The sequence below is a fragment of the Nymphaea colorata genome, chromosome 6 (genome assembly GCF_008831285.2).
Source record: "Nymphaea colorata isolate Beijing-Zhang1983 chromosome 6, ASM883128v2, whole genome shotgun sequence".
Taxonomy (NCBI): domain Eukaryota; kingdom Viridiplantae; phylum Streptophyta; class Magnoliopsida; order Nymphaeales; family Nymphaeaceae; genus Nymphaea; species Nymphaea colorata.
The window spans coordinates 4,625,992-4,647,005 of NC_045143.1; the positions used below are offsets into that span (position 1 = coordinate 4,625,992).

The 21,014-nt window shown below is 38.3% G+C and overlaps 3 protein-coding genes across 5 annotated transcripts in view; 2 read left to right on the top strand and 1 right to left on the bottom strand.

Annotated features, from left to right (window-relative positions):
• LOC126410124 (uncharacterized) overlaps window positions 1–3,764 on the top strand; it is a 35,457-nt gene extending 31,693 nt beyond the window's left edge. Inside the window, exon 2 of the mRNA XM_050078183.1 lies at window positions 3,408–3,764. Within this exon, the coding sequence (XP_049934140.1) occupies window positions 3,408–3,621 (214 nt within the window). The 3' untranslated portion in view covers window positions 3,622–3,764. The remainder of the gene's footprint in view (window positions 1–3,407) is intronic.
• A 6,045-nt stretch (window positions 3,765–9,809) lies between these two features.
• Window positions 9,810–17,928, top strand: LOC116256760 (monothiol glutaredoxin-S15, mitochondrial). Of its 2 annotated transcripts, XM_031633241.1 has the most exons (9): window positions 9,810–9,993; window positions 10,398–10,472; window positions 11,145–11,355; window positions 12,904–13,019; window positions 13,301–13,435; window positions 13,546–13,645; window positions 14,613–14,679; window positions 16,765–16,843; window positions 17,645–17,928. In XM_031633241.1, the coding sequence occupies exons 4-9, from the start codon at window positions 12,939–12,941 to the stop codon at window positions 17,708–17,710; spliced, it is 528 nt and encodes a 175-aa protein (XP_031489101.1). In that variant the 5' UTR covers window positions 9,810–9,993; window positions 10,398–10,472; window positions 11,145–11,355; window positions 12,904–12,938; the 3' UTR covers window positions 17,711–17,928. The 2 variants fall into 2 exon arrangements, with proteins under 2 accessions (XP_031489101.1, XP_031489103.1); XM_031633243.1 differs by lacking the exon at window positions 10,398–10,472.
• LOC116256783 (uncharacterized) lies at window positions 14,688–19,676 on the bottom strand. Of its 2 annotated transcripts, XM_050078460.1 has the most exons (3): window positions 19,089–19,676; window positions 17,485–17,544; window positions 14,688–15,621 (listed from the first exon to the last, which is right to left on the bottom strand). In XM_050078460.1, the coding sequence occupies exons 1-3, from the start codon at window positions 19,578–19,580 to the stop codon at window positions 15,589–15,591; spliced, it is 585 nt and encodes a 194-aa protein (XP_049934417.1). In that variant the 5' UTR covers window positions 19,581–19,676; the 3' UTR covers window positions 14,688–15,588. The 2 variants fall into 2 exon arrangements, with proteins under 2 accessions (XP_049934417.1, XP_031489126.2); XM_031633266.2 differs by lacking the exon at window positions 14,688–15,621 and having other exon boundaries at window positions 16,851–17,544.
• Between the last annotated feature and the right edge of the window lie 1,338 nt (window positions 19,677–21,014).

Genomic DNA, 21,014 nt, shown 5'->3' on the forward strand with positions numbered 1-21,014 from the left:
GAGGGTTTTTCGTACATATCTGTTAGCGTCTTCATCAGACTTGCTGTCGTCTTCTCGTTAACAATGTTGAAGGCGACGTTTCTGGCCAGCGTCAACCGGATGACTCCAAGGGCTTGTCTATCCAGCAACTGCCAATCTGCATCAGCCATTGTTGCAGGTTTCGCTCCCATGAGTGGTTCATGCAGTTTCTTCTGATACAAGTAGTCCTCGATCTGCATCTTCCAGAATCCGAAGTCTTTACCGTCGAACTTCTCGATTCTGACCTTTCCTTCTTCCAGCGCCATTGTTCCTACCTCGAACGAACCTGGCTCTGATACCAGTTGTTAGGAACAACACAATAAACACTCCTCTCGCACTCTCAAGAAGGGGTTAGAAGCAACAAGGAAGAAAACAACGATTTACGTGGTTCGGAGCAATAATCTCCTACGTCCACGGTCGCACAGATCTCTTGTATTCTCTCTTCTTCGAAGAACACACAGAACAGACACTCTCAGCGGCGGCCATCCTCAAAACATAAGGATTAGGGCAAACCCGCATTTGTACAAAATGACCCATATCCTCAGTTGGATCCGCGGTATTGCAAATGAGTGTCCAGTATGGATCAACTTCCATACACCAACAATAACTTGTCTTCAGACTTCAAGGTTAATTTTTTTGGGCATTACATATGTCAAGTTACTTTCTCATCAAGTTAGGTTGTGGCAGTTCGTCCTTTGAAGCCCTTGAAAACAGAATAACTCTTGCTCATTCTTCAACAAGAGTGAGAAAAAAAATAATTTTTTTCTGTGTATTGTAATCCCAGTCATATGGGCATGCATATTTCCATATACAGATCTGCATTTTCTGTCTTCCAAACTTATCCCTCCTTTTTCAAACTTTAGGACAACTTTATCCTTCCATATGTTTTGAAGGGTCCATTTCATAATTGTGACTGCTAAGTGAGCATATTTTTTGTAGAATAACATTATCAATAATGTCCCTCTTATCTCTTTTTCTGTCCATGTTTTTCGTTTTCACATTACAAACGCAGTGTGATGAACCGTTTGAAATTCCAAACTTTAAATAGATGTGAACTTCGTTGTGTGATGAAGAAGACACCATAACCTTGTTTCATAATGAAGCAGAGACCATCGATCATCTGTTTTAGTACTGACCATTTATGCAGCAGTTACATGCAAGTCTGGTTTTCTCCTCTAATGAAGACCACCTATGGAAAATTTGGCCTTTCACAACCTAGGTCTTGTCACTCGGGTGTTGTTCATCACAATTTTGGTGGCAATCCCAGAAATACCATTAATATGAAATTTGTTGTATCGGATATCAGTCCAAACACTTCTAAAAAAATCAACTATGAAAAAAATGTTAGTGTTCAATTAATAAATCATAACGGATTCAGACTTGAGAAATGACATCCACTCGAATTCAGATATACATAAATATTCAATCTGATTTGGACAAAATATTGTTGTATATATGAATCCTTTATATGTCCAACGCCCTTACATTTTGAAGTCTGCCATATTTGGTTTAAAATTTGGGATCTGAATTCCTATATGATATCAAGTATCAGATTCGGATCGGATTTAGATTGTGAAATTGAATTTTGGATACGACTTTTCTTCATTCACATTTGAATCCAAATTCCAATCTGAACATATGAACGTCCAAATTAAAAAACGGATATGGTTAAAAGTAGTATAGATCCGTTGTCAGCCCTAGATTTGTGTACTTCTTTTCTTTGCGTTTATATTTTGTTAGGTGTGTGTAATGTTATTAGAATTCAGCTCTCTCTCCCTCCCTCTATATCCCCCCGTTTTCATCTTTTCCCTTCTTATGAAAAGAAAGTAAAAATGATCAATAAATATTCGCCTGTTTTATAATATGACATGCTGTAGATAACAGCACAAACACGAAAAACTCTGTCAATCAAAACTACATTTTCAGACATGCATTCCTTAGTTTTTTTTTCTTTTACAATGAATATAGAAATATTCCTTCCCGGCTACATTCTCTTGAATATGGTTTAAATTACGTTAATGAGCAACACCAAGACAATTGGTAGCAAGATTAAATTAAAAATAACGATGACACTAGGTTTTCACAATAAACTATTCAAAATCATTTAGAAACAAGATTATTAAGTTCAACAAAATAGTCAAGAAATTCAATAGAAGATACATCTCTCGGTAGCGAGATTTTAAAATTCATGTCACAAAAAAAAAAAATATGCATATCAGATTGTCATAATTTTATTCTCGCTATAAAAGTAAGAACAAAAACTAACACAAGAAAAGAAGAGCAAGTAAGTGAAGGCACTCTACGTAAGAATAAAATGCCCCCGACACAATAGCGTGGTCGGTTGTGAGGGTCAAACAGATTAATAGTGTTTTCAAAATCTGAACGCCGCACCAGACAGAAAGGGAAAATACCTAACCTTGACTTGTTCATATCTATTGTAAATTTTATTATTCTCAAGGCAAAGAGATGAGGCTGTAAGGGTTGTCAACTATTCAATTTTTTCTGCCAACAGAATTTGCGGGAGGATGGTTCTCATCATCATCATCCTCATCCGACCGCGCTGCGGCACTCGGCAAGCTGTAATCTTCGTTCCCAATTTGTGGGCTTCAACACCACAAGAAATACTATTAAATTATGCTTCCCAAGTAATCAAGAGAAAGAGAGACATGGTCAAGAAATCACAGGACAACTTTTGCAGATAAGGCTACAATCAACATCAGCAGTCCCCCTTCAAAAATATGTATGTTACCGCACACAGTATTTATGGACTTTAATATTTTAAACATGCATATCAGACCCATTCAAGCACCCTTTCCCGTCCTATAAATACCTGATCAGAACTTTGCATTCCACACCACAGCCATTCCTCCTGCTTCAGAAGTTCCTTCGTTTGCCTTTTCTTTTCTCATCACTAGAGAAGAGAGCCACTACCATTACCATTTGTTAGAGCAGCCAGCAGCCATGGGTCGAAGCTTCCTTCCTCTGCTGCTTCTGGTCGTCCTGACTTCAATGGCAGCCATGGCTGCAGCCACCAACTGGGTCGTCGTTCCCAATGTTGAGAAAGACAGCCATGTCCAGAGCTTGGGTAGGTATGCAGTGGAAAAACAGAACAACCCCTACCTCAAATTCATAAAGGTGGTGCATGCAGAGGTGTTGGACCGTGGCACTGAACACTATACCTACAAGCTCATCATTTACCTTGTAGAAGGAAGCCGCAACGCATATTACTCCAGCGAAATCCTGCAGGACCTTGGGGCTCCCAACAAGCCACCAGTCCTCAACATTGCCTCCTTCGACCCTACTTCCTACTGGCCTCAACCAAACCCCAACTGGATCACCATCCCTAACGATGGCCGTGCCTGGAACTTGTGTTCCTTTGCTGTGAAGAGGTACAACAGCCAGAACCATGCTTCTCTCAGGCTCTCGGAGGTGGTGTTTGGGCAGATGTTGGATCGCGGCACTGAGCATTTCACCTACCACTTCACCATTAGGGTTTCCGATCGATATTACGTGGAGAAGACATACAAGATCGAAGTGTTCCAAGACCTGTCGGCACCAGGCCAGCCACCGGTCCTCAACTTGGGATACTTCCAAGCCCTCTAGATTAATTACTGTTGCCTCAAAACAGTTTTATATGTATTTGCTTCAAGAATAAATGCTGCGGCATAAACTTAAAATGTAATAAGTGAATGTAATTGCACGTACACAGTGCAATGGTTGTAATGCCTCCTTTGAATAAATTTGTGCTGCCCGCAGTACTGATTTGTTGATTATTTACTTTTTATGTTCTCTCTCTTTTCTTATTTTTATCCCCTTGTAGAATCACTAACGTTCATGGGTGATCAAGCCGCTTGTTCCATTTTCTAAGTATTAGACATCCAATCAAGTGATTTTCTAATGTAAAACCAAAATATTTCTTTAGTAGTAAAAATCAGGCTATGCCACATACTCACAGACGCCGGTTGCGCCACATCTTCTTCTCCATGCACGTCTTTTATGGCTCCCTTCCTCTCCGTTACCTAAAAAATAAAGTGACAGTCGACAAGATTTTGTTAATTTCGACTAATCTTGTATAAATGACATCTACTTGGAAAAAAAAAAATTAAAAATGTTACTCCTGAAAGTACATAAATATTTGAGGTTGCACCCGTTTACGATTAATATCGGAACATCCATGCGGTGAATACATATAGTTTAAATATGATTATTTTGCACGTGTAAGGAAACCGTTAACAAGAATAAAAATTCCTACAGCACCAATTTTGACAACGAACCATTTAAAAGAGTGATTATTAAGTTGTAGAAATAGTAACGAAAGTAAATAAAAGGTAAATCTGTTAGCAACATGCTTAATTAAACATGTTTTTTTTCTAAAACCTTTGCCAATTTATATATCCCATTTTAGCTCATCATGCATATGCTTCATTCTTTTCATTATTTTTCAAAATTAAGGTTGGGCATAGGGCCAAGTTACATCAAATAATGAGCCAAACCCGCCAAACTCATGTACCAAATAACCAACCCAAACCCAGCCCATTACGTTGACGTACCCGGTCCATTTCCCACCCTTATTCAAAATCATTCTTTCGAATTGAATTAATCTAAGTGATGGATGTGCTTCGTGAAACTCAGTATGTCCACGCCACTGTGCATGGAAAATTTATGTACATGGGATGTATAATAATACATAAAGTAGAAGGAAGCTTATGAGGGTAAAAAAGGATTATTAAAAAGTTAAAATTTTAAAAAGTATAATTTTTTATAAAAAATAAAATAAAATGCCCCAAACTTCTCTTTGTTTTTGCTTAAGTGTATGCACGCACCTCAATCTCACTCCCTGGCGGTTTTCTAAATTAAATTAATCTGGTCATTCTAGCACTTATGAAAGGGTAAGCTCTTCAAACTTTATCTATCTTTTAGGTTTTACCCTGACTCACCACGCGAAAAAGTATAAAATATGTTAGCTATTCACAAATTTAGTGAAAATGCATGAAATAAGTTATGACTATGGCTGTAATTATCATGGAAAGTCAATGCTGCCGTGTTCCATGACAAATATGTTATAATTCAATATCATTGTTTGTTACTCGTAGCGTATGTTAACCCCCAGACCTATCTCCTCGGTTAAAGAAAAGGCAAGCGCTGACACGCCTGAAAAATGATAAAAGAAGCTTTGTTTTTATAAATATGACCTTATAATAAGGACTATACAATAGATAGTCAATAGGGAGAAAACTCAAACAGGAAAAAACCTGACGCTAGTAACCTTGGTTTTATGCATGGTTGAAAAATCGATCACCAGGTCTACAAATGCTCGCTATACTGTACTTCTTCCAAGATGAATAGATTGAACTGAAGAAGCCAACGAGGTGCTCGCATGGCTGCCATTGTAGTATACAAATTCATGCATGGCATGCACCTCGCCGATTATGTACTCTTGCATAATTTACGGCTATGAATCATTTTCTTCTCTTAGTTCAGAGGAGACGGTGAACGAGCAAATTGATATTCCTTTTTGAAGCAAATCCAGATAACAAATGACCATGTTAAGAATAATAAAACGCGACCTCTTTCGGGTATGGAACTATATTCATGCTCTAATTTTCTACAGCGGTTTGAATATGTTTTCCAAAATTTTCACAGGAGGCGAATTAAATTTTTTAAAAATTTTAAAAAAATTTCCATGGCTGGCACTATGAGCGAACCTATACCTTTATGGTAGCAGCTTCCTGATTATTCATGACAATTTGCATCTGGGCCGACTAACTCTTGGGGCTTACGAAATGAGCAAACTGCACGCAATGACATATCTCACTGGACATTTCAACAGTCGCCGGATTTATCCGATATATATAATTCGTGTCGGCTTTGCATTTCTATGGATTAGTTGAGGCCTCAGTATAAGAATTCTGCACATTATAAAAAAGCACGATGACTAATCTTAGATATGGTTCTGTGAATATATATATGTATATATGTAACACACCACTAGTTTCCTTGGCAAGAAAAACATGGTCTCTTCCATAGTTCCCGTCTTTCGAAAGAGAGGTCAACTCCTTGAATTCAATTTGGTAGATAGGTAGTACCTGGATTTTGAGAGAGAGACAAAGAGTCAAAATCAACGAGCGATCGATCGGGTGATCTCCTTCATTGTATGCTTACTTTGATCCTGGGTGTGGGCGAGAATTTATCATTGAATTCAAATAAAAAAAAGATGATACTTTATTTCAACGCAAACATGATAGTATATCCATGCGACCATCCAGTAGATTGTTTTTTTTTTTTGCTTTTTGAGATACATATCCAATGCGCTACCAACTCTGCAACTCGTATATCACGCGGCATTAAGAAATGTGAGGCCGATTCTTCCTTCAAATTAAAGCAAAGCAGCAAACACCTCCCTCCCCTACAAATATCGGCTGAAGTCCATGCATGGACACCATCCCCATCCATTCCTTCTCCTGGATCACAAACTTCCTCCTTCGTCTTTCCTTCCCGGCTTCAGACGCAAAGTATACCTAGCATCCCCTACAGCCATGGGCCGCTTTCTTCCTCTCCTTCTGCTCGTCCTGACCTCAATGGCAGCCATGGCCGCAGCCACCAACTGGGTGGTCGTTCCAAACGTTGATAGAGACAGCCATGTTCAGAGCTTGGGTGGGTATGCCGTGGCTAAACAACACAACCCATACCTCAAATTCATAAAGGTGGTTCATGCAGAGGTGCTGGACCGTGGCACCCAGCATTACACCTACAAGCTGGTCATTATCCTTGTAGAAGGAACCCACACCACATATTACTCCTCTGAAATCCTGCAGGATCTTGGGGCACCCAACAAGCCACCAGTTCTCAACATAGCCTCCTTCAAGCCCATCCCCGACCCTACTCCATACCAAAACTGGGTCACCATCCCAGCTGACCAGCACGCCTGGGACCTGTGTGCCTTTGCTGTGAAGAGGTACAACACACAGAACCATGCTTCACTTAGGCTCTTGAGGGTGGTGAACGCACAAGTGCTGGATCGCGGCACACAGCATTTCACCTACCATTTCACCGTTAAGGTTCTGGACAACTATGCAGTGAAGAACTACAAGATTGAGGTGTTCCAGGACCTGTCCGCACCTGGGCAGCCACCGGTTCTCAACTTGGGATACTTCCAAGCCCTCTAGATTGGCTCGCTACCTCCTGCAATTGCATGTCTTCGTTAATATTTGGTTATGTAAACGTATGCCGCAGCAGAATAAGGCCTACCCAAGTGAATGTGATTACACAATGTGGTTATTAAACCAGCTTGTGAGAATAAGTGTGCTTATGAATTTATGTTGTAATGAAAGATAGGCCAAGATTCATGATCAATATTTATGCAACTATCTTTTTTTAAATTTAGTTTTCTCTCCATTTTTCTACTTTTGCTCCTTTCCATTGGATAACACTTTTTTTTATTTAAAGATTAAAAAAAAACATATGAATCAAATTGCACGAGCTGGAATCATTTAAAGATCGATCTGAAACGAGCGACCTCGATCCGAGCCAAGCAATAAATGACTCGAACAAAGCTCGAGCTCAGCTCACTCTAGTATATTCTTAGCTATACGATAAGGTACCAACAAAGATAGGAACTGTTTACATGTAAATTATAAATTTCATTTCTCATGCTGGCTAGTCGGCCCAAAGTCGGTTTTAAAAAATAAGGGACCCCAAGTCCAAATCCAAATCCAATTACATAGTATCCGATCAAATCAAATTTGCTAAAGGCTGGATCCGATCTGAATTGTAACTGGGCCGTGTTAGATCTCCAAAACCGAACTAGTGTTGTATGTTCCCTGATGGCAGAAAGGAACCATAATCCATGTTTTCCTGCAAACAAGATCTGCCTTCCCCTGTGGATCCAGTCCTGCAATTCTAGTGATGAATAGGATTGGATCACAAATATTATTGTGTAAAATAGAAGAAAAGATTGGTGTAATCTAAAGTTTGCCATCAATTTTGTATCCCCATTGTTTAATTTCCAAATGGGACATTGAAGATTAGGTGAATGCGTTGTGGACATAAATTTTCAATTGTTCCCTGGAGAGCTTTTTGTAAAATGCAAAAAAAAAAACAAAAAAAATCCACGAAAATGAACCCCAAGGATGTCTTACTTTTGGATAGGAAGTTTTTAATTTTAAACGTATGGAAGATTTAGGTGACATACTTATTATTAACTCACCGAATATTTTTCTAGAAAAATATAACGTTTCTTGTTTTTATGTAGTTTTTATAATTTTATGTTTTAAACTTTAATAACCTGTTTTCACTCTCGAGGGTTTTCAGAAAAAAACCCGAAGAGTCCCGTTATCTCCCTATCTCTCTGCAATAGTGAAAGTTCCATCTCCTCACCGCCTGCCAGATTGCTGTTGCCTTCAGTTGATCCCCACTGCCGGCGAACCAGCTTCACTACCATAACTCTTACTTTGGAAGAGGGGGCGTATGACAGTCTCTCTCTCTCTCCCTCCCTCCCCAGATTAGCATTCATGTCGCAGCTGTTGCTTTCTAAAACTTGAAATTAAGGGCATGTTTGATTGTCGGGTGAAATTTAACGTAGTAAATTTACTATGGTAAATTTTTCTGGAAAAATTTACAGGATGAAATTTCTCCTTCTTCCAACCTGAGGCTCTGTTTGATGCACAGCAAGAATTTAACGTGTTAAATTTAACCCTGTTTGATACACAGAAAGAATTTAACGTGTTAAATTTAACCCTGTTTGATGCACAAGAAGAATTTAACGTGGTAGATGTTTTTTTTTCTTCTCGTCCCACATGATTTTACTGCAACCACTAGCGAAGATTCTTAATCCATAAATTAGGATTACCAAGGAAAAATACAAGCAATACAAAATTCATTGAGTAAAAGGACAATCCCAAGCTGACTCGGGCAATTTTTGAGTCGACTCATGGAGTATGCCAACAATGATTATATTGCAACTTCTAGCATTTTCTTTGATTTATACAAAGGTTTTCTACTTGAGTTGTGCTTGTGGACTTTATGTTTAGTTCCATACATCTGTCTGGCTCCAGCTTGAAGAACATTCCATTTACAGGTTTCTCCAGGCTATTGTCGAAAGTAGAAAAGTCTCCTACCCAATTGACTGGGCAGATTTCATCTCTTTGCAGTAATTACAACATACTAATGAATGTTTCGCAACTTGGTTTTATGGATGCTACCATGGTATGCATTTTACGAATTTTCTCAAAGCAACGCAAATTTCAGCAACTTGAATGCTTTTGGTACAGATAATTAATGTTTGCTTACCAATAAATCCTCTTTCTCATCCTTCAAGTTATTTCAACTTGAGTGAAAAAAAAAATCCGCGCGGTGAATAGGAATACTCAAGCAGGTGATCTTTGAACTATCCAGTTATTTCAAGTAACTATTGCCGCAGATCATGACAATCAAATAAGAGGAAAAGGCAGAAACTCTCGAAAGTGGCTCTGTTAGGTATCCAAAGGGGCTCTGTTTTTTCCATCCCTCCATTACGCAATATAGCAAAAAATAAAATTGAAACAACAAGATAAACTCAAGGTATAAGAGATGACTACAGAAATCAATCAGCAGAAGCACCAAGAAACGAAGGAATTCAAAACTATGATGAATTAGAAAAATTAAAAACAAAGAGGAATGCCCTAATCGGTGGTTCAGACGTTTGCCCTGACGTGAGAGAGAGGAATTTAACTCGCAGATGTCCCTCCTGCTCGTCCCTGGCAATGAAGGAAGGTTAGAGAGATGGCTGGCTTGCTCGATCTTCTCACGATAAAAGGCTGCAGAACGGTGGCGAAGGCATCAGCAAGAGGGAAAGGGAGAAAGTGAATGCATCAACAAGAGCAAGAGAGAAAGGGAGAAAGCAAACTGGCGGAGGAGCGGAGCAGCGACGGCGGAGTGGCGACGCCTCTGGTGCGATGGTGAGAAGGCACAAGGCCGAACGAAGAAGAAGCTGTGGAGGTGAGGAGGTTTGGGGAGAAATGAGGTAAAACGAAGCATTGTCGAGCGGGTGAAAGTTCACCCGCTCCCTTTTACATTAAACGGGTGAAATTTCACCCTGTTTGATGGTTGTTTAGTCGGGCGGGTGAAATTTCACCCGCCCGTACATTTTTCACCCTCTCCCAGTGATTTACCCTGGCAATCAAACTGGGCATAAGGGGTATGGTTCCTTGGAAGACTCTGAAAATTTGACCCTTCTTTCGTGCAGTCAATTTGGTTCCTTTGTTCATAAGCTTCCATGCAATGGCACAAGTTTTTTTGGGTTGGTCGGCTGAATGGCATTGCCTCTGCGGATGCCCAAAACATGTTTGTGGAAATGAAAATATGGTACAGTTAAAGATAATTTTGTTTTTCTTATATGCCAGACTTGGCAGATCTGCACGGCTCTTTTGAGTGATCGTTCTCTTTCCTCAAACCGGCAAAGGGTGCTATTGCCACTGGTAATTTGACTCTGTCTTAGAACGGGCTGTGAAACTCAAGTAGGCATGTTCAAGCTTAGTTCACTAATTCAATCAGAGTGACTTAAAGCTTGGTTCACGTTCTTGGGCAGGCGAGCACAAGTTTCTTGATAATCATAAACATATACCTTCTCCAAATTTGTTTCATAAACTATTTAAATTAAATACCAGCTTCAACGAGTCATGCTTGAATTTGAGTTAATGCATGTGAACATGACTGACTGAAGTTAGCACGTTAAAAGGTGGAAATGGCTGAGCTGAGAATGATTTAGGGGTTGGAATTGCGCAGATAAAAGAAGAGAGAGAGTTTATAGAGTTGTTTTATCTATAATAGATATGTGTGTTTTTATTGTAACATCTTTTGTCATGACTACCAGATCTGTTCATGATAGTCTTAGCACAATTTAGTCGACTAATCTCTCTATCATGATTTATATTTTTTTCTCTTACAATTTAACGTCCCGTGGTGATCCTGGTGGATCCTTTTGCCTTGAACCATTCTTTTTAGGCTTTTAATGATATTTGAGTGAAATTGGTCCTTATGAATGTATTTTGCTTATAAGAGGGTTTCTCGGTTCTGAAGCTTAGGCTGCACTACGCTTCACAGGCTTTAACTTATGGCTTCGCCTCATTGCTTTTAACAACGTTCGTCAGGTGCTGCGACAACTGGGTTCGAACCGTGGAAGTGTTTTGCTGGCCTTGTCTGCTAAAGTTGCCCTTCCTTTCCCCAGGAAGGCGGGAGGAACCCAGAACCGGTTCGTGGTCTTCAGCGAGGTGTTCGGCGACATCGTTCGATCCTCTCCGACTGTCAGCTTTCTCCGGCTAACATCCTAGTCCAGGAAGCTCCATTCCTCTTGTGAACCAGGTACGTTCTCTCCTCTGCCGCTTACCCTCTCTCTTCTTCCTAAACTTTCCCCCTACCCTTTGTCCAAGTTAAGCTGTTCAGGTTTTGATAATCAATAGTATTTTCTGGGCATACTCTCCCTTTTCCAGAGTGTCTTTCTCTTTCTCTTTCTCTGACAGTTTGTTTGACCCTGCAAGCAGCACGAAAATGTCTAAACATCTCACCGGTTCTGGTTTTTTTCTTTTTGTTTTTTGGCTGAGCTGTCTTGCTGTGCATTGCACATTGTTGCCTGTTGGGTTCGTTAGTTTTGTATGTGTGACTACACCAAAAGTAATTTCTGGATTTCCTATTGCATGTATAGTAGTTATTTTAGATATTATTTCACATATTACATGATTATCGGCAAGTTGTAGTTGTCAATTAGTCACCAATCTGGTTTTGCTTCGTTATGCGTTCTTCTTAATCAAGAAATTTGTTTGTCCTTTCCGAAACAATATCAATGGAATTTATGAATGTTAGTCGTATCTAGTGCCATCCCGCTGCTACTCTTTACCTCTGGCGCATATACAACTAATTTGAAAATGGGTAGGTTAATATGGAAAACACGACTTCTTCCTATCTCCAGTTTGTGGATCACCTTTTATTTATCCTAGTTTTGGACCCTCATTAGATAAGCCATGAAAGGATAGATTGCGGCCAGTTAATTCTGAAATTTGATTTATTATAGTGCTAATTTCCTATTTAGAGTATTTCTTGTTTAGGCGGTTGTAGTCTATTAAGCAACCTTATCCAATCAGGATGCTAGGAGCCACATGACGTTACGTCTGTGTTCTAATGTTATAGGCGGATGTTGGTTTTCACATATCATCTGATTCCTTTATACCAGTAATTTATTGGATAATTACTGATTCGATCATTTTGACATCTGAATGCGTGTAGAAATATATGTATGTACAACTCAACTCATATGACTTATAAATTATAACCAACTGGAAAGTTATACTTGTATCAGCTTTAAACATGGTTGGCAAATCATCCAAGTTGACTTGGTTAACCAATAGCTCTGTTCAAGTAATGAATCAAAATGACTCCACAAATTTGGAACTGCATAAAATCACCTTCTTTTACCACAATGTGATGCACAATAATCTCTGCTGAAGCTAGACTTGCTTATACCATGAATGAAAATGAAAGAAGACATGCCCAGAAATCTCAGTTCTGCTGTTGCGGAAAATCTTTTTTTATGAGATTGAGAAGGTTGCTGCTAGACCATTGTTGCATTATTCATAATTATTATCTATTTAAATGTCCTATAACATGGTGGCACATGCAGTGCGTTATGTAGAGTGAGTTATGGAGTTACAACTTACAGGTAAGTGCAAAACCACTGGGCTTGAATGCACAATGAATCAGGGAATTACAGATAAGTGCAAAAATCTGGACTTTGAAAGGCCACCTACAGACACTTTATGCCCATTATAGCACTTGCCCCCAGAATAAACTTCTTAATGGTTTTCCTTGACATGTAGCCACGGCCTCATATTGATATGAGCCAATTTTTTTTTACAGTGAACAAGAAGCCATACAGGACGATCTTTACCACCATGAGCATGGCAAGATCGTTGTCAAATTTGATCTGGAAGAAAGTTATGAGCTCTGGAGCAACCTATTCTCCAAGAAACCTAGTATAAAATGCTCTCTCTCTCTCTCTCTCTCTCTCACGCACACACACACATACTCACATCCATATATTTATCTTGTTTCTATGCCAAAATGATGTCTTTTTCTCCCTTGTAATTATTCTTAGCTGATTATTTAAATATGCTGCTTATGACATCCATACAAACACATAAGACTAGGTGGAGATGTATATAGGAAATGGACTGTTCCTGACTCTTTTTATCTATTCAACTCTTTGTTTTCTGTTTTCACTTAGAGGTTTCATGATATTCATGTGAATACACAGGTAGAAGCTGGCGTTTTGACTGAATGCAATCGAAAATGGTATGCATCAATGCCTGATGACCCTGATTCCCATGATGATTTTCAGCCAAAAAAGAAGATTGTAGATTCTGCTTCACTAAAGGACATCGTTGAGAACGTAATAATTGTTTCTCTATTATGATAAAGTCAATTCAAACAGCAAGACAAATGCTGATTCACCCTAGTAATGTATTTGCTTCTCATTTTTTTCATTCACATGGTATGTAGGATGTCAAAAGTAATCCTGTGATGATATATATGAAGGGAGTTCCTGATGCTCCACGCTGTGGATTCAGTGCCCTTGCTGTGAGAGTTCTTCAAGAATATGGTAGGTTTCTATCTGGCATTGTGTACATTAAAGGTTTTTATGTTTTTGTCCGCATGTGTTGGCTTGATATGTACGTTAAGTTTCAGTAATTAAAGGTCGGTGTTCTTTAATTGAGGTGTAAGTGTTTAAGTTTTCACTTTGTTCTGATTCTATTATCTACCAGAAAAGCTTTTAACCTCCTTCATGGCAAATGAAATCTGCAAGTTCAGTCCTGATTATCTTTGCTTCTTTTTGGTTGCTATACATCATTTGATTTTTTCACGTTCAAGTTTGATCATTGTTTTCTTGGAAAAGCATATGGTCAGTATCATACTCCAACTTCATCTGTTTCACAAAAATGATAGACTGTATGACACAAACTTTTTAAGGAGGTCACTGAACCCATCTGAAATCTACACTGCATGTAGTGCAGGTGCATATTTTCTTATGAAATAATATGAGTGATGCATTTAGGGTCCATCTAAAACTTTTCTCTCTTTTCTAGCACAAAAGCAGTTATATAGTGATTGGGTGCTAATTGCTCCAGATTTCCATAGAAAGAACTTGTGGCCATGTTAACTCTCTGACCTTTGCTGTTGAAAAAGTTATCCAATTTTGATACAAAGTCTCCAAGCAGCATTACACCTAGGTGAAGAAACACTATCAAATTGGTTTACTTGAAAAAAATTTTGTCGCTTGTTAGGTCCATAAAGCATGGTTCCACGCCTTCAGTTGTGAACGTCTGTTAAACATTGATAATTTTACTTCTTCACTTACAAATAAAGAATATAAATATCCTTTTTTTTCCTGGATTTCCATTTGTTATACTTTATTCTTCATAAGGTTTTGCTTTTATGTTGATGATGCCAATGGAGAAAAAGGTTGTAAATTTTTTTAGTGTCAAGCTCCTTTTTTAGCTTTTGCTCCTTTGATTGTGTAACCATCATTTATGAAGCTCTGTCCTGTCCTTAATGGATGCTTCATGCAGGTATTCCTTTACATGCCAGAAATATTTTAGAAGATTCTGATCTAAAAAACAGTGTAAAAGCTTTTAGGTAAGCCTTAATTTTATCCTATTTTATTTTATTTGTGTTCTGTCTTGTTTATTTGCATGGTGTTATTCCAGTTACAGACATGTAACCTTATCTGTCTTGTATCTACCTGACATTCATGACTCATGAGCATGTTAATTTTTTTGTTGCAAGTGTATTCTTTCTTTTGGAGTGTGCCTGGATGTTGCCCAATTTCGACACCTTGTGTTGCTATTGGGACTCAGATATTGCTTACGAAAGCATTTTGCTTTCTTTGGTTACAAACTTACAATCTATCTTGAACTCCAAATTCCATATAATTGCCAAATACCACTAAATTCTATGTTTCCTTTAATGAGTTTTATACATTTTCATCTACTGTGCTTATCAATGTTATAAAGTGCTTAACATATGTCTATTAGTCAGACCAATAGTGAGATACATAATCTGATCTAAAATAAAACAGCACAACAAATTGTAAATTATTTTTAAAATTTTTAAAGTATGAAAATATTAAGAAAAATCAGAAAAGGTGTAGACAAAAAATCAGAAAATATTTAGATTCCTATGAAAAATAAAAAAATATTATTCATAAATGAATGAAAACAACAAACTGATAAGTATCAGTTTCACATCCACCATCCATCAATTTAAATTAAAGTGTTAAAACATCAGCAAATAAACCTCTCAGTACAAAACATGAACGTGAATTATCATTCATCATCATCATCATCTTCTTCTTCTTTATTTTCTTGTTTAAAATTCTAGATCGTACTGTGAGCATGTACAGGCTGTTCATCATCAGCATCTTGTGCTCAGTGTTAGTTCATTCTACATCTGACCATTGAAATGTCACATCTGGTTATTCTTCAACATCTGCATCAAGTACTTTAAACTTTAAAGTGCTCCAAGCTTATTAGATCAACCCACTCTTTAGTCTTTCCTGTTGGTGTTTTTTCCAATTGCCTAAACATGTGAAAAATATTGAGATATACTATCAAATAAGTATGTATCAGTGCATTAACTCGCAAAATAAATGCATATATTAGTTATTCCTTCTGCCCTAATCACATCTGATATTGAACATAAGCAAGGCCCTTCAACTTCTTATAGGTCATCCAACTATATCCACGTACATAGTTTCTTATCATACTCAATGAATGAACTACTTAATTTCGTCCAACACCATTAGAATATGAACTAGTTTATCTCTCCCCATCATAAATGTTTTCACAGTTCAAGATGCCCTTTTATTGCTCGTCTAGATGATAATATCATGTATTTGTTTATCTTGACATATGGGAAGCATTCAGGTGTACCAGCTGTTTGTAGGATTTCCCCTAAGTACATTGCATGGAATTTTATTTTCTATTTTCCTTTTTTTCTCAACTATGTGAATCACATTTTTTGAATGGTTCAGATAACTTTGCGCAAATTCTAAATCTTGAACTTGGTAAAATTTGTTAGTTCACAAGCCATGAGATGCTGCAAATATCTTTTCCATACTATCTGAAGCTATCATGTCATGCAATTCACAAAAAATAATCTTCCAACAAGCACTCTATCCACCTGGTGAGTTCAGAGTTATGAAATGCAAGTTGGAGGATGTCGGAAGTTCACAACTTAGGCATGTTTCGTCTTCCTTGCACTTGAGCTATGTCGTTAACTCGTTATAACTTATAGTTGTTACTTACCTCAGCCAATACTTAGTTAATCTTTTTTGTCTCAAATCTTTGGTTGATAATACATGAAATTGGTACAACTTTTTCTCTAATGTAGCAAGGAACTAAAATGGAAAATAAAGCAAGTAAGGTGAGGTTGGTTTCTAGTTATGGACTTTAAGAGTTTAAGCTAGTATAACAGGCTTCATTTGCATGACAACATTGAGATGCTTTCTTCTTCTGTTCTTTAAGCTGATCATGTGAAGCAGATTCCCTGCTTAAGCTTGGCATAGATGCTGAACTCGGTTTTGATACTATCTTCTTATGTAACTTTGTTTTTGTTTTTAATGAATGAATAATTCTGGCTTTTGTTGTGTTATTTAAGTTTTGAACATCAAAGTAGAAAGTTGTATTATAACAATCTTAATGTTGAATGCAAAAACTGCAGCAACTGGCCAACATTTCCCCAGATATTCATAAAAGGGGAGTTCATTGGTGGGTCTGACATAATACTGAACATGCATCAGGTAAGTGCTCTTTTGCTGGATTTTTCTTTTCCTTTTTTCTGTTGGTGGTGATGGCTGGTTGATGGGGCTGTCTTTCTGACAGGGAAATTTTCAAATTTGCTCTTAATATTTTGGAAATAATAAAGAATGCACTTACATTTGCAACATTAGGCACGTCTAACATTCTGCATCATTAATCAGAAGAGCATTTTACGCATTTTTATTTAGTTATCCCGGTCTATCATTGGCTTGAGTTAATTGAGTTGCAATGCCCTGAAGGTGAGTTCTCATGTTCTGTTCTTTCCCATGAGATTCTTGCTTAGATGTTCATTCTATTTGGTTAGGTGCTCTCGATGCATCTAAATTAGTTGCGTGTACTCCTTAACAAAGTAAAAAAAAAATTACATGTCTTCTATTTTCACCAAAAATTAAGGTGCATGTCTGGAAGTGTGTTAAGCACTAACTATTTTGGAAATTTATTTAAAAAAATGAGCTACATAAATATGGAAAACAAAACCATGTCTTTTCAGCTGCTGCCTGACCAAAAGAAACTGATGGATCATTTTGAGTTTTTTGTTGATTATCAACAAGTAACACGTCCTATTGATATGGAAATCCAAAGTAGTGGTTTTGTTTATTGCTGAAACTATATGTGCACTTACTGAACATTTCCCTTGACATTGCGAGTGGAACTCGTCTGGAAACCATATTCTCCTGCTGCACTGTCATGAACAAAAAACAACAATGGACTTTGTTACTGATAGATGTCCAAAAAAGTACCTTAAATACTTGTGAATCTCATTTTGCTTATTATTGTTGTAGTCGGGTGAATTAAAGGAAAAGCTTAAGGACCTCAAAGAGCAAAGTGATGCACCAAAAGAAGATTAAAGCGTATGCAAGCAACTTAAGGGATTCGGCAAATTGGTCTCCGAATGTCATCTTTTTTCTGGCTTTGTTTATGCATTTTCTATTGAGATAAATGCAGTACTCAGGGTGGGTTTGTATCACATCTTAACTGTTCTTTCACTTTATCTGAAATTGGTTCCATAAACAGCCAATGGTTTGAGTAATAAACTCTTGGAGTGCAATTGCCCTCCTTGTAAGCCTGTTAAGTCCCGTAAACTCTTCATCTGGGTTTCAATTTCTGAAGGATAAAGTTAAATTATTGCATATGTGCGTCTGTATGTACGCATCAACATCTGCACCATTGCAGTCCTGTTTTGCGAAAACCGAAAAGTTTGATGCACGGAAGATTCTCTATATCTGAAGAAAGTTTTCTTTGGGGGGAAAATCTCTCCAGAAAATATCATTTTTAAAATTAACAAATGAGAGAGAGAGAGAGAGAGAAAGAGAGAGAAATCTGACATGCATTCTGAGTTACGCAGTTATTTTTAAGGAAAAACGTTGCGGATCTTCCAGATTCAAATTTTTATGGACATCGACTTTAATTTTAAGGAACTGGCTTTATGCGCAATTTCTTTTTACTTAATACTTGATCTGTACATATCTTAGATGAACATGGTCCATTTACATTGGATTACCCGTAAAACGTTTCTTTCTCTAGACTCCACTCTTAGTTAGACTTCTGAGAAACTTGTTCATTAGAAAGGCCACGCATCATCTAACAAACAAAAGAGAGACAGAGAGCCAATAAAATGAAAATATATAATAAAATTTAGGGACAAGAAGTCTCCTAACTACAAGAACAAGAGAGAGAGAGAGGAGTAAAACTGGAAAGAGTCTCATTGCTGAACTGCCCTTGCAGAACAGCAAGTAACTACAAGAACAAGAGAGAGAGAGAGGAGTAAAACTGGAAAGAGTCTCCTTGCTGAACTGCCCTTGCAGAACAGCAAGTCAAGAAAAAAGTGAGCAAATGAAATAGAAATGCCAGCAGAAAGCTGTTGCATAACTGTAAAAGAAACAGTTAATGCTAGCATTTCTAAACTATAATCCCTTTGTTAAGGAAAACGATTTAGAGTGCTCTTAGACCCAAATTCAATTGAACGTCTGTCCTACCTTGGTGTACAACCCGCCTTGTGATCAGATCCAGTTGGATATATTTCATTCCGTAGCATATTTTACGCATAAACTTGACAATGGATCGTGTGTCATTTTAGAGTGGAACAAAGTAACCCAGATTAAGGACTGACTGGTCAGGGCCTGACAAGTCTTGGAACACTTCAATCCTGAAGTACCTTAATAGATAGCTATCTAAAACCACAATCATCAAACGGTAAGTGTAATGATCGGTACCACGATCCAGTACCTGCCCATCCACCACCTGCAGTAACTTAAGAACGGCATGGTTCTGTGTGCTGTATATTTCCACAGCGAACAGAGCCAAGTGATGTAATCGCTCGTCATTTGCTGCATCTGGGATGTCGCTCCAAGTCGGAAGCCAGGGAAGGTGAGGTACCGATGCGAACGAGCCTAAGTTCAGTACTGGAGGTTGGCTAGGTGCTGACAGATCTTGTAAGACTTCACTCCAGTAAAGCCTTGTTTCAGTGTCGTCCAGAACCTTAATGGCCAATCTGTACGTGTAATGTTCACTGCCACGATCCAGTTCTTCTCCTTCCACTACTTGTAAGAACTTGAGGTACGCATGGCTCTGTTGGTTATACACATCCACAGCAAAGGCCCCCAAGTCTTGTGCATGGGGATCTTTATCCACATTGGGGATGATAACCCACTTGAGGGAAGTGGCCTTTATGGCCATTAACGTGGCCGCTAAGAAATGGAGAAGAAGGAAATGTTCCATGGCTGGATGATAATCAAGCACTAACTAAGACAAACTCTTTGGAAGTGGAGACTAATTGAGAAGGATGGGGACGAAACTTCTGAAGGAAAAGGTGAAAGCAATGTTGAGTGACTTTGTCCACGCATCTAGAGCCAGATATTTATAGACAGACAGAAGTCTTGACCAATCTAATACATATACCGTAGTATTTCTGGAAGAGGGACAACAAACTGTAACGTTTTGGAACTGAGATCATAGTTGAAATCATAGCCCAAATTCACTTTTCTATTTCTTTTTCTCTATTTGGGAGAAGACCCTTCGATTTATAGGTCAGTAAAAAGACTTATAAAGAAGCAGAGATCGCTGCTCTTGTCGAGTACCCATGTTCAATGGAGGATTCAGTAGCCAATTCACATTGTAAACGACAGCCATGTGTTCAAAATATGGTAGGTTGCAGACTTGCAGTAGCCCTTACAACACATGGTGTTCAATGGGGATCAAACTTGAACGTCCCCAATTTAGAAACTGTGCCTGCAAATGTGTGTTCATTATGCTTCTAAACAGGAAGCGAAGATGCTGCAGCATCTTGTTGGAGTGCAGACAGTCAAACTTCTCCATAATGGCACGACAGTTTCTCTGGTGACTTTGCTTCATTTGTAAGTCAGGAGAGCTAGTTTCTTGGTGTAGAACTCAATGACTGCTACTTCCTAGCTTGGCAATGCTGTCATACCAATCACTGCGCCACTCATAATCAAGAATTTAGTATTGCATCCCGGCTAAGCTTTTCTACTATTCTGCACACACTAGTTGGCTAAGAGAGTCTCGAAATCTTGCGTCCGATGTGCTTGAACCATTAAGCTGCAAGTTTGCCATAAAGATGGATATGGTCATATAGCTCTTCATAAAGCCATTGAAGGTCCATGTGCAGACATCTTTGCAAATTATTGCCAATTATTTTTCCTTCAGACATCATCAAAACCACGTCGACTCACCATACTTTCTGGAAAGCCTATGGCGACCCTATGATGGACGCTAAGGCCATGTTTGATTGCTCGGAATGTGCTTCCTGGGTGTATATTCACCCTAAAATCAGGTGAAAAGAGTTGGAGTTCTCCCCCTCTCATTTTCTTGGCTCAATTTCAAGGCTTCAATCTGGCGTTATGGTGAAAGAAGCACTAAACTTCCTCACTGCATGTTTGGATCGCCTTGTCTGCTACAAATATTATTTTTACCTAAAGTTAAGTTTATGCAGACAATCAAAGACGAAGTTCAAGGAGAGAATAGGATGAAAGAACTATATCTGTGCCGGGAAACTGCAGGTGAGTATTGGGCTGTGCTGTCTCAAAGAAAATTGTCCTATTTGACACATTGCACATTGCCAACATTGGGAACAATCACGAATTTCGTTTGACTGGCCAAGCCGCTGAAGTAGCTAAAGAAGTGATAAATCCTGCC

What these genes read in the sequence shown, in the direction of transcription:
- LOC116256760 (XM_031633241.1), top strand. Translation starts at nt 12,939, where the DNA reads ATGAGCATGGCAAGATCGTTGTCAAATTTGATCTGGAAGAAAGTTATG. An exon ending in TAAAGGACATCGTTGAGAAC is followed by an intron (nt 13,436 to 13,545) that starts GTAATAATTGTT and finishes CATGGTATGTAG; the next exon opens with GATGTCAAAAGTAATCCTGT. An exon ending in TAATACTGAACATGCATCAG is followed by an intron (nt 16,844 to 17,644) that starts GTAAGTGCTCTT and finishes TTATTGTTGTAG; the next exon opens with TCGGGTGAATTAAAGGAAAA.
- LOC116256783 (XM_031633266.2), bottom strand. Translation starts at nt 19,580, where the DNA reads ATGGAACATTTCCTTCTTCTCCATTTCTTAGCGGCCACGTTAATGGCC. An exon ending in TGCAGGTGGTGGATGGGCAG is followed by an intron (nt 17,545 to 19,088) that starts GTACTGGATCGT and finishes TGTTCATGACAG; the next exon opens with TGCAGCAGGAGAATATGGTT.